The sequence below is a fragment of the Chelonia mydas genome, chromosome 2, assembly GCF_015237465.2.
Source record: "Chelonia mydas isolate rCheMyd1 chromosome 2, rCheMyd1.pri.v2, whole genome shotgun sequence".
NCBI classification, from domain to species: Eukaryota; Metazoa; Chordata; order Testudines; family Cheloniidae; genus Chelonia; species Chelonia mydas.
Genome location: NC_057850.1, coordinates 139,263,034 through 139,275,218, shown reverse-complemented (window position 1 = coordinate 139,275,218; position 12,185 = coordinate 139,263,034). Strand labels below are relative to the sequence as shown.

The 12,185-nt window shown below is 39.3% G+C and overlaps 1 protein-coding gene across 14 annotated transcripts in view; it reads left to right on the top strand.

Moving 5' to 3' along the window:
- Positions 1-12,185, top strand: part of MTRR (5-methyltetrahydrofolate-homocysteine methyltransferase reductase) — a 116,740-nt gene that overhangs the window by 17,682 nt on the left and 86,873 nt on the right. For all 14 annotated transcript variants that reach the window (XR_006288775.1, XR_006288774.1, XR_005224445.2 and 11 more), the window contains 2 exons: positions 1,067-1,448; positions 5,129-5,251. Coding sequence is in view for 9 of the 14 variants with exons in the window: in XM_043540275.1 (XP_043396210.1) it covers positions 1,067-1,448; positions 5,129-5,251 (505 nt within the window). In the remaining 5 variants the exon portion in view is untranslated. The remainder of the gene's footprint in view (positions 1-1,066; positions 1,449-5,128; positions 5,252-12,185) is intronic.

Below are 12,185 nucleotides of genomic sequence, written 5' to 3'. Positions count from 1 at the left end.
ATCTTCAGTGGATTTGAATGGGCCTGTTTACTGGGAAGTGCTAAGTATCCATAATTCCAGTGGAAGCTGTGAGGGCTCAGCACTTCTGAAAACTGCATCTGAAGACCTTTTCATAAACAGTGACATGCTTGGCCGTTTTCTACCTATATTATGGGTACAAGGTTTTATTACTAGTTTTTAGGTTTAACCAAAGAAAATTCAGTCTTATAAATACAAAACAACCACAGTTCTACAATATCTCTGTAGTTGAAATGGTGGGTAGTGTGACCTCTAGCTAGTATATGGAGACTGGATTCAAACAAAACCGTGACCTCAGCTTCATGCAAAGGAGATTTACCCATCTGAGCATACCAGTTTTTGTATCTCAACAGGTGGAGTCTTCTGTGCAGTTTGTTTTTGTCTCTGTCCCTCCGCCTCCCCCTCCTGCCAATAGTAGCAGGATTAGTTTGGGTACTCCCTGAAATTATTTTTGTTTCTCCTCTGTAAAATGGCCCACTAATCTCAGTGTCTCCTTTTCTTTAGAGATACAGATTTTTACTGTGAGAAAATAGTTTTGTTCTTGTTTTCCTGGTTTCACTTTCCATCAACTGGAGACCAGACCCTTGGCTTAAAGCTATTTTGAAATGCTGTTTATATTGGTTAGGCGTATGAAGGTGCTGGACGGAATAAAACATACAAACATTGCCACAACCATAAGACTTATTTTTGTGTTTTTAAAAAATGGAACTTTATTAGTTATGTCTGTAGCTTACAATAAACAGCTGAAAGTCATGTGTTTTCCAGTTACTCCTTTTTTAACTCCTTATAATGAGCTTCATCATAAGAGGATGAAGGTTGTATAGTTGGCAGAAAGAGTGCTTTTTACCCCTAAATCTGGGGAAAAAAATGTCATGTCAAATGCAAACATGAATTTTTAGTAAAGGAAGTCCTTTTAATGGCAGCTGTTTGTGTACAGGTAATAGAAAATGAGAAGTGTCATCAAGCCTTTTTTGTTCTTTTGGTTATCTGTAAGAATTAAAAGTGAAGTAAGTCATTCTTTACCTCCACTTTGCCTTGTTTGTTTCAGTTTGGAAATAGTGGTTGAGCCATGGATTGATGGGCTTTGGCTTGCCCTCAGAAGAGAGTTTACGTCATGGAACATAAAAGAAGACATGAGCAACAATCTCAGGGCTGTGTCTAATGGTGTCTCTGCAATGACTGTAGTCCCAACCATGTCAGGAATATGCAGCTTAGACTCAGAAATACAGCATTTGAAGCTAGAAGATTTAGAAGTGAAGGCTACTGATGCTTTATCCCAAAAACCAGCTAATGTTCATTCTGTAGTGTCCGTTCAAGATACTGAAGCTTCACTTGATCGATCAGTCCCTCCTCTTTCACAGTCTGCTCTTAATATTCCTGCTCTGCCATCAGAATATATAGATGTACAGTTTCAGGACGGCACTGGCCAGGTAAGGACTTCAGAGTTTTGGATGATAAAAGATAGAGAAAATTCTGATCAATGGATGTTTACACACATGTTCCTATAGTTAAATGGAGTGTAGCTGTGTGTAGCGGGGTGTTTATCCTGCTCCTAAAATAGAAGGGGTTAAAAGCAGCCCTGGAGAGGGCTGTGGCTAGGGATGGCTGATTGGGGAAGCAGCTGCAGCTGTGCCATGCCCTAATCAGGCCCCAGCTGGCCTGTATAAAAAAGCTGTGAGCCAGAGGCCCAGAGAGTCTCTCTCCAGGCTGGCAGAGAGCAGGGCCCGGATGCCTGCCTGACAGGGTACTAAGGGTGGTGCAATGCTGGGAAAGGAGCAGGATGAGCGTGGGCGCTCTAGGCTGGCAACTCCTCAGGCTGTAGGGCCTGGTCCAAGGTCCATAGAGGTACTGGGAGGCAGAGCAAGGCCGGACAGGTATTGGGGTTGCAAAGGGGGTAGGCCGAGGCAGCAGGTCCAAACCTCTCCTTGCCAGCGATAAGTGGCTTTTGCACTGCAGTCTCCCCCGATACAAGGGGCAAGTTGGTGACTGGCAGTAACCTTACACTGAGGCAAGGTGGGGATAGGGAGTGGGAGTTCCCCTGGGTGGGGTGGGACGGGGACCCTGAGAGACAATAGGTGTACTGCCAGGGGGCAGCCATCCAAGAGACATGGGGCACTGGGTCTGGGAGGGACGTGGGGCCAACGGTAAGGCAGATCACCGGCCTGCAGAGGATGCTCCAGAGGCTGGTGAGCTAATTCCCAACAACCAGCAGGAGGCGCCGCAGGGGTGAGTCGCACTCTCTTACACTGTGTCTGAGAAATTAGAGAGAGACAAAGTGGGTAATGTAATATTTTTTTAGTGGACCAACTTTTATTGGTGAGAGAGACAAGTTTTCGAGCTGAAGAAGAGTTCTGTGTGGCTCAAAAGCTCGTTTCTCTTGCCAGGAGAAATTGGTCCAATAAAAGACATTACCTCCCCCACTTTGTGTCTCTGTAGTTAAATGGGACCTTTGAACAAATTTCTAAGGCATATATGTTTCTGAAGGAAGCAGATTTTCATATTACTTTATAAGTAACAAATGTCTGCTTATATCTTGGGTAGAATCTGAATGTTTGTCAGTTTAGCGGACAGTGACCTGATAAATATAACCAGTTACATAACAGACAAGATAAGCCCTCTCTAAGAAAATTACACCAAAATGCCAGGAAGTGAACAACTTTAATTGCTGGAATCATCAAAAGTTTATTTTGTAGTAATGAAAAACTCCTTCCATTAATATCAGTCTAGTCCAATTTTCATTCAAAACGCAGTACTTTACAAAAGTCAGAAATGATCATGCAAAACCAGCTCAAAGTATACTCAATAGCTGTGACAAACTTGCCACCATAATAACTTCATACTAGTTTTACTGTTGTAAATTGAACAATAAATTGCAGGTTAAAAGCTAGCAAATAGTTGATATTGGTGCTTTAAGCTCAATATGCTTTTACAAAGAAGCCATTTTAAACCATGGTATGATATGCTATGCAAAACAAAACAAAGAAAGGCTCCACAGCCTCAGCTTGTGATCTTTTGCACTCTATAGTTATGAAGCCCAGAATGGTCTAGAAAATGCAGCTCAAAAATGGTACTTTGTTTGCCAGACCATGAGCATTTGGTTACATTTCTAAGTTTCTTTCAGATGACATTTGGAATTCTGACATGCTCTTTGTTCCCCTATTGTTACCCTGCTGCCTACGTATTTTCCAAGATCTCACATTGCAGCAACCATCCCCTTCCTTCTAGGCAAAACTAAAGGCAACTCCTACTGAAGCCCATCAACTCAGATTTTAGCGTCACCATAAAAGGATTCCCTTTCATCCACTCTCAAGTGCGGGGCTGGGTGCGTGGCCTCTTTAGTGATTTATTTGGACTCTGAGTCTGAGTGACTGGAACTAAACCATTCTGAGAGCAATTTAAAATGTTCTTTAAGGGGTAACAGTTCAAAATGAATATTATTCATTCTTCTGCTTTAATTATAAGGAGTCTTTAGGATTAGAGCTGGGTGAATTTTTTCAGACTAATAGTTTGTTTGGAAAAAGAAAACCGGTTCAGTACACCTGAAATTATTTGTGAAGGTGATGTCAATTCATTAAATAGTTTTGGCAAAAAAAAATTTGGGGAGGGACTGACATGTCATTCACAAAGGAGGAGGAGGTGGTGATGGTGCCTATTCATAATGACAATGTATAGTCATTGTGCCAAGAAAAGTGTGAACATGACTATAGAACCTGGTGGACAGGACACTTACCTGGGATCTGGGGGACCCAAGTTCCTGCTCCAGTGATTTTTTTTAAATTTATTTATGCAAAGTGGTTCAATTTGAACAGGAAGGATTGAGAGACCCCCAACACCAGAATATACTATAGTCCACTAGTTAAGGCACTTTCCTGTAGTGAGTGAGACCCAAGTTCAAATCATTTCATGTGAGGCATAGGAGAAAATGGCTCCTCAGTCTCCCACATCTCAGGTGAATGCCCTAATGACTGGGCTAAAAGTTATAAGGAGGATGGCACCACCACATCCCCTTCTCTTCCTCCGGCTGTTTTTGTGAATCTAGCCCTTAACAAATGTGTGGAAAATCCATTTGGGGTCGAACCAAAATGGATTTTTTTTCAGTTCACTGAAATTTTTTGCAATGTTTGTTTCAGTTTGACTTGAAATAATTTTTTTGGAACTGCCAGCAAACTGAAAAATTAGTTATTTGCCCAGCTCTGTTTAAGGATACTGATGTCAATAGTTGTCCTTGTTTTAATTGATAAAACAATTTGAATCCATCTGAGAAAACAGTATAATATATATCCCATTTTCAGTTTTCTTAATTCTTCTCTAATGGTAGTGGATGATGCTCACTGATACGGGTGGGAGTGAAATGAGGGCTAGAGCCTTGCCTTTAATTGAGGACACCCTCTGGCAGAGGTGGGCTGGAATTGTTAGCGTTTCCCCTTCACTGAGTTAGAAAGGGTTGCTACAGTGTAGCATGCTCCTCCTTCTGGGCACTGAGCATGTTGCCTCTCCTGGTGTGCACAGAACCTGAATTTTGGTTCTCTTTTGTTGTACTGTCTATAGAGTGCTGAGGCTTAAAAATACAACTGTATTTAAAGCTCTCTCCCATAAGCTGCTTACTGGTCTAACCCTAGCTGTATCCTATATTTCTAATTTTTAAATGGCTTATAGTCTTACTTCCAACATTCATTAGTTATGGTGTTAGCCACTCTGTCATCTTTTCCTCATACAGTATCTGATTTAATTGCCACTTTTAAATTGGATCTTTTAAGGTAACTCTTCAAAAAGAAAACTACTGAACCTGTATTTGGTATCCACTTTAGCAGTGACTTGTCAAACTGTGTGCTTTTTTTCCCACAATTTGGGCTTATTACACTTTAGAATTGAAAAGTGTCCCTGTTCATACTCGGGCATGAATTTTTTAAAAAGGTATGGGGGAGATACTGTATGTGTATATAGAGTGCATGTTTACAGTGTGGTTTGGAATTCTCTTTTTATGATGTTAATATGAAAAAGAAAATGGTCCCACTAATTACTTGTGAGTTTATTTGTGCATGTTATATAGTAGGTTGCCATACAGTTGGTCATATTTAATCAGATTAAACTTTTATGTCCTTGTTTTCAGGAACTCGGTGTGTCCTCATTGATTTCAGATGGTATAGTCTTCCATGTTCCAGTGACCAAAGCAGTTCAGCTCACTAGGGAAGATGCAGTAAAAACAGCTTTGCTGTTAGAACTTGATATTTCAGTAAGTTGATAAACCTCCTCAGCTGGTGGAAGAAAGGGTAAAAAAAATATTAATTGGAGAACAAAGCTGTTAAGAGTGATGTTATATGCTAATGTTCTGGGTTATATTATTAAAATATCTTTGTATAGTGTGTTGAAGTGTGGGTCAACTGAGGTTGATCTTGTTTGTAATGCAAAGGGGGTAGAGGGTATGGCCCCACATAAGCTAACATTTTATAGTTGTTACATATCTTATATGTTTTATATTCAAGTATAGTTTACTAGGCTTAATAATAATTCATTTCTAGTAATTTAACAAGAATCTTTATTTAGATACATAATTAACGTATATGCAGAACATCTTAACTCGGGTCAATCTATCAGTCCAGCATCACATCAACTCACTCCTCCCACTGTCAGCTCCCACACCCTAGAGATTCCATTCATTTTTTAAAGCCACAGTAACACCACATCTACTTTCTTCCAATATTTTTAGCACAACTTTATTTGTGTGTATCTGTCTATCTACAAAATCAGAATTAACTGCTTACTATAAGTGTTTTAACAAGTCTCCTTTGATACAGTGACCGTCTAACTTCCATGTTTTCTATATTGAAGTTGCTCTTATGACTTAGAGGGATGATGTCATTTTCATTTTCTTGCCGCTCTTGATGCGGTATGATATCATTTCTTTTTTCAGCTGAGTTTGAAAATTGCAATAACAATTGCAAATGTCTCCAATTTTGTCTATACACTTGACCATCATTAATCATGACACAAGATTGAGGTGGTACGTCTTTTGTTGAAGTGGCTTTCTGAACCCAATTTCTACCATTTAGATATGTACTTTATCATTTGGTTTCAAATAAGGTAGTTCATGCGATCCTTTATCATAATAATTATTTTGATACAAACTTGACAGATATTTATATTTACTTCTTTCCTTATTTCATTCAAATTTGTTTTTCACTTCTGAGTAACTTTTAGTTATTTTTTTTTTTTTAAACTTCTTTCAATTCTTTTTATAAATTCCTTTGCTCTTGGTACCATGTGTTCTTTTATAGTCAAGTAATCAACTAGTCTTTAATATATGCAGCTTTGTTGTAGCCATGTTGGTTCAATGGTATTAGAGAAATGAGATATTGGGTGAGGTAATATCTTTTATTGGACCAACTTCTGTTGGTGAGAGAGACAAGCTTTTGAGCCATTCAGAGCTCTTCAGTTCTCGGAAAAGAACTCCAGGCGTCACAGGTAAATGCAAGAGAGAACAGATTGTTTAGCATAAGCACGTAGCACATATTCTAAGGGATCATTCAAAGTAGAGTGTTCCTGTCAAGGTTCCTTCCCGACTCTGAACTCTAGGGTACAGATGTGGGGACCCGCGTGAAAGACCCCCTAAGCTTATTTCTACCAGCTTAGGTTAAAACGTCCCCAAGGCACAAAGTCTTTGCCCTTGGATTAGGTAAAACGCTGCCACCACCATGTGATTTAACAAACAGTCAGGGAAAGGACCACTTGGAGTTCCTATTTTGCCCAAAATATCCCCCCAAGCCCTTACACCTCCTTTCCTGGGGAGGCTTGAGAATAAACAAGATGAGCACAAACCAGCCTTGGATTTTTAAGACGCAAAAAACCCAGTCAGATTCTTAAAAGACAGAACTTTATTAGAAGAACAAAAAAAAAAAAAACAACTCCGTAAGATCAGAACGGAAGATAATCTTACAGGCAGTCAGATTCAAAACATAGAGAAACCCTCTAGGCAAAACCTTAAGTTACAAAAAGACACAAAAACAGGAATACACATTTCCTCTAGCACACGGAATTTACATTACAAGCCAAAACAAAGAAACCCTAATGCATTTTCTAGCTAGCTTACTTACTAACTTTACAGGAGTTGGAGGGCTTGCATCCTTGATCTCTTCCCGGCAAAGGTATCACACAGACAGACAAAAGCCCCCCCCCCCCCCCAAGATTTGAAAGTATCTTGTCCCCTCATTGGTCATTTTGGGTCAGGTGCCAGCGAGGTTACCTTAACCCTTTACAGGTGAAAGGATTTTGCCTCTGGCCAGGAGGGATTTTATAGCACTGTATACAGAAAGGTGGTTACCCTTCCCTTTATATTTATGACAGTCCCGATAACACCTCTGTAGTCAGAGAACAAAAAGAGGGGGTTAGTGGTTACTGATTGTTGTAATAAGCCATAAATGCAGTGTCTGTGTCTAGTCCATGATTTTTAGTGCCTAGCAGAATTACGAATTTAAGCTCCCAGGCTTGTCTTCTGAAAGTGTTGTGGACTTTGAGGATGAGGACTGATAGGTCAGACATAGAGGATTGCTTTGTGAAACATCACAAACGTATCTACCATAATCTCTCTACCACCAAAAGGACGGCCATACAGACCCTGAGATGTAACTACCAGGTAGTGATGAAACCAGCAGATGAAGGGGGTGCCATCATAGTCCTCAACCGTGATGACTACATTAACGAGGCCAAAAGGCAACTCTCTGACACCATCTACTAGAAAGAATTCAAAGAAGACCTTACACCACAGTTTACTGAGGAACTTAAGGATATCATCAAATCCTTCTCCAAACAACTCCAAGAGAAACTCTACAAACTCATCTCCCACAAACCCACCCCATGGACATTCTGCATGGACAGATGGACTAAACTCCCTCATAGGCTTCCATCACAACTTCTTACCAACAGAAGTTGGTCCAATAAAAGATATTACCTCACCCACTTTGTCTCTCTAGTCTTTAATAATGATAATAATTCATTGCTCATAAATTAACTGTCTTTATTAAATACATAGTTAACATATATACAGAGCATCTGAACTCAGGTCCGTCTCTCAGTTTAACCTCAAACCATCGGCCTCCTCCAGCTGTCAGCTCCCACATCCTGGAGATTCTGTTCATTCTCTTAAAGCCACATTAACATCACAGTGACTTCCATTAATTTTGGATTGAATGAGACTGGTTTTGTGAAAGATTCTGTCAGTAAAAGAAAGGGGTTAAAGTAACCAGAAATGAGGAAAATGAGGGGAAAAGTTGATGCCAGTAGAAATAACAAAAAGACTCTATGAATACACGACTTTGAAGATATTTTGAAACACTGGGTAATAAGGTAAAACTGGTATTCCGTGATACTTAATACATGCAAGCATTGATCTTACTAGCATTGTGTAGCAGGAATGAGGCCCGGTCAAGTGATATGGGTACAAGACAGGAGGCTAGGAATTCCTGAGTCTAATTCTGGTTCTGACACTGACTTTCTTTGTGTCTCCATAGCACTTAGTCTCTATCTCTATTTTCCTAGTTGTAAAAATAGAATGACTTTGCTTTACTCAGGGAAAACTAGAGAAAAAGCACCATACACAAGCTAGGTGGTATTGTATGGATATTGTTTAAATAAAGATAACATTTTTATCAATGTACTCCATACAGCCAACCTATAGAATTCTACTGCAGTGATACCACAGTCTGTTCAATTCTGTAGGTCCTTAAAGTTCCTTCTGTAGGCTCTTTAATCCTATTGGTTTAATTATTTTTCATTTCAATAGGACTCTTTCAGAAGTGCTTGCTTGGTTACAATTAGGGTTTGTTTTTAAATTATTCTGCCCCAAGTTTTCAAACAGGTCAGTACCTAAGGGAGTATGCACTCTTTTGTGTGTGTTTGTGCGTGTAACCCCAATTCACATGCACATCCAGAAGATTTGCGCTCCTGAGTCAGGCTCAAAAGTGCATGCACTTATTTGAAAATTTGGACCTCTATTGTTAGGATCACAGAGTCCTTTTTGCCTGGTGCACCTTATGAATAAATGTTTTTATTGTTGTTGTTGCCTACACACTGTCTACATACTTTGTACGATGCATGCTGGAGTTTCATAAGAACAGCATAAGTCCATAGTGGGTCAGACTAATGATCACTCTAGCTCAGTATACTGTCTTTTGACAGTGGCCAATGCCATGTGCTTCAGAGGGAATGAACAGAACAGGCAATCATTGAGTGATCCATCCGCTGTCATCCACTCCCAGCTTCTAGCAATCAGAGGCTAGGGACACCCACCTCATGGGGTTGCATCGATGACCATCTTCGCTAATAGCCCTTGATGGACCCATCCTCCATGAACTTTATCTAATTCTTTTTTGAACAGTGTTATACTTTTGTCCTTCACAACATCTCCTGGCAATGAGTTCCACAGGTTGACTGTGTGTTATGTAAAGTACTTCCTTCTATTTATTTTAATCATGCTGTTCGTTGATTTCATTGGGTGATCCCTGGTCTTTGTGTTATGTGAAGGAGTAAATAACACTTTCTTCTTCACTTTCTCCACACCAGTCACAATTGTATAGACCTCTATCATATCCCCTCTTAGTCATCTCTTTTCCAAAATTCCAGTCTTTCTAATCTCTTCTCATACGGAAAGCTGTTCCATACCCCTAACTCATTTTTCTTGTCCTTCCTCTGTACCTTTTCCAATTCTAATATATCTTTTTTTGAGATCAGGTGACCAAAAGTGCATGCAGTATTCAAGATGTGGGCGTACCATGGATTTATATAGTGGTGGTATGATATTTTCTGTCTGATTATTTATCCCTTTCCCAATTGTTCATAACATTGTTAGCTTTTGATTGGCACTGCACATTGAGTGGATGTTTTCAGAGAAGTATCGACAATGACTCCAAGATCTTTCTTGAGTGGTAACAGCTAAGATTGTTTTCCCAAGTGCACTACTTTGCATTAGGGCTGTCAAGTGATTAACAAAAGTAATCACAATTAATTGTGTGATTAAAAAAATGAATCGTGATTAATCGCACGGTTAAACAAGAGTAGAATACCATTTATTTTAATAGCTTTGGATATTTTCTACATTTTCAAATATGTGGATTTCAGTTACAACACAGAATACAAAGTATACAGTGCTCACTTTATATTATTTTTATTACAAATATTTGCACTGTTAAAAACAAAAGAAATAGTATTTTTCAATTCACCTAATACAAGTATTGTAGTGCAATCTTTTTATCATGAAAGTTGAACTTACAAATGTAGAATATACAAAAAATAACTGCACTTAAAAATAAAACAATGTAAAACTTTAGTGCCTACAAGTCCACTCAGTCCTACTTCTTGTTCAGCTAATCGCTCAAACAAGTTTGTTTATGTTTGCAGGAGATAATGCTGCCTGCTTCTTGTTTACAATGTCTCCTGAAAGTGAGAACAGGCATTCACATGGCATTGTTGTAGCTGGCGTTGCAGGTTATTTGTGTGCCAGATGCACGAAAGATTCATATGTCTCTTCATGCTTCAACCACCATTCCAGAGGGCATGCGTCCATGCTGATGATGGGTTCTGCTTGATAACAATCCAAAGCAGTGCGGACCGAGGCACATTTATTTTCATTATCTGAGACAGATGCCACCAGCAGAAGGTTGATTTTCTTTTTTGGTGGTTGGGGTTCTGTAGTTTCCACATTGGAGTGGTGCTCTTTTAACTCTTCTGAAAGCATGTTCAGATTTTGGAAGGCACTTCAGATTCTTAAACCGTGGGTCCAATGCTGTAGCTATCTTTAAAATCTCACATTGGTACCTTCTTTGTGTGTGTGTGGTGTCTTTTTTTTTTTTGTCAACTCTGCAGTGAAAATGTTCTTAAAATGAACAACATACTGCGTCGTCATTCAAGACTGCTATAACATGAAATTTATGGTAGAATGCTGTAAAACAGAGCAGGAACCATGCAGTTCTCCCCCAGGGAGTTCAGTCACAAATTTAATTACCCCCCCCCCCCTTTTTTTTTTTAAATGAGCATCAGCAGCATGGAAGCATGTCCTCTGGAATGGTAGTCGAAGAGACTTGTGTGTCATGTGCCATCTTATTGCCCAGTCACACTGTTTTTGAGATCCCTTTATAACTCTTCAGAGTCTGCTTTGGACTTAACTATCTTGAGCAATTTTATATCATCTGCAAATTTTGCCACCTCATTGTTTATCTCTTTTTCAAGCTCATTTATGAATATGTTGAACAGCACTGGTTCTGGTACAGATCCCTGAGGGACACTGCTATTTACCACTCTCCATTCTGAAGATTGACCATTTATTTCTACCCTTTGTTTCCTGTCTTTTAACCAGTTCCTGAGCCATGAGAGGACATTCCTTCTTATCCCATTACAGCTTACTTTGCTTAAGAGTCTTTAGTGAAGAACCTTGTCAAAGGTTTTCTGAAAGTTCAAGTGTGCTATATTCACTGGATCACCCTTGTCTTCATGTTTAACCCCCTTAGAGAATTCTAATACATTGGTGAGGCCTGATTTCCCTTTAGAAAAGCCTTGTTGTCTCTTCCCCAACAAATAGTGTTCATCTGTGTGTCTAATAATTCTGTTCTTTACTATAGTTTCATCCAGTTTGCCTGGTATTTAATGTAAGCTTACCAGCCTGTAATTACCAGGATCGCCTTTGGGGCAATTTTAAAAAATTGGTGTAACATTAGTTATCCTCTGGTTATCAGATACAGAAGCAGATTTAAATGATAGGTTACATACCACAGTTAGGTCTTGTGCAATTTTATATTTGAGTTCCTTCAGAACTCTTGGGTTAATGCCATGTTGTCCTGGTGACTTATTACTGTTTAATTTCTTGATTTGTTCCAAAACCTCCTCTACTGATGCTTCACTCTGGGATACTTCCTCAGATTTCTCACCAAAAAAAAGAATGGTTCGGGTGTGGGAATCTTTCTCTCATCCTCTGCAGTGAAAACTGATGCAAAAAATTTGTTTAGCTTCTCCACAATTATCATATCTTCCTTGCATGCTCCTTTAGCAGCTTGGTCGTTCAGTGGCCCCAGTAATTGTTTGACAGGCTTCCTGCTTCTGATGTACTTAAATGAAAAACTAACAAATATTTTTGTCTTTGGTCAGTTGTTTTTCAAATTATTTTTTTTGGCATGCCTAATTAT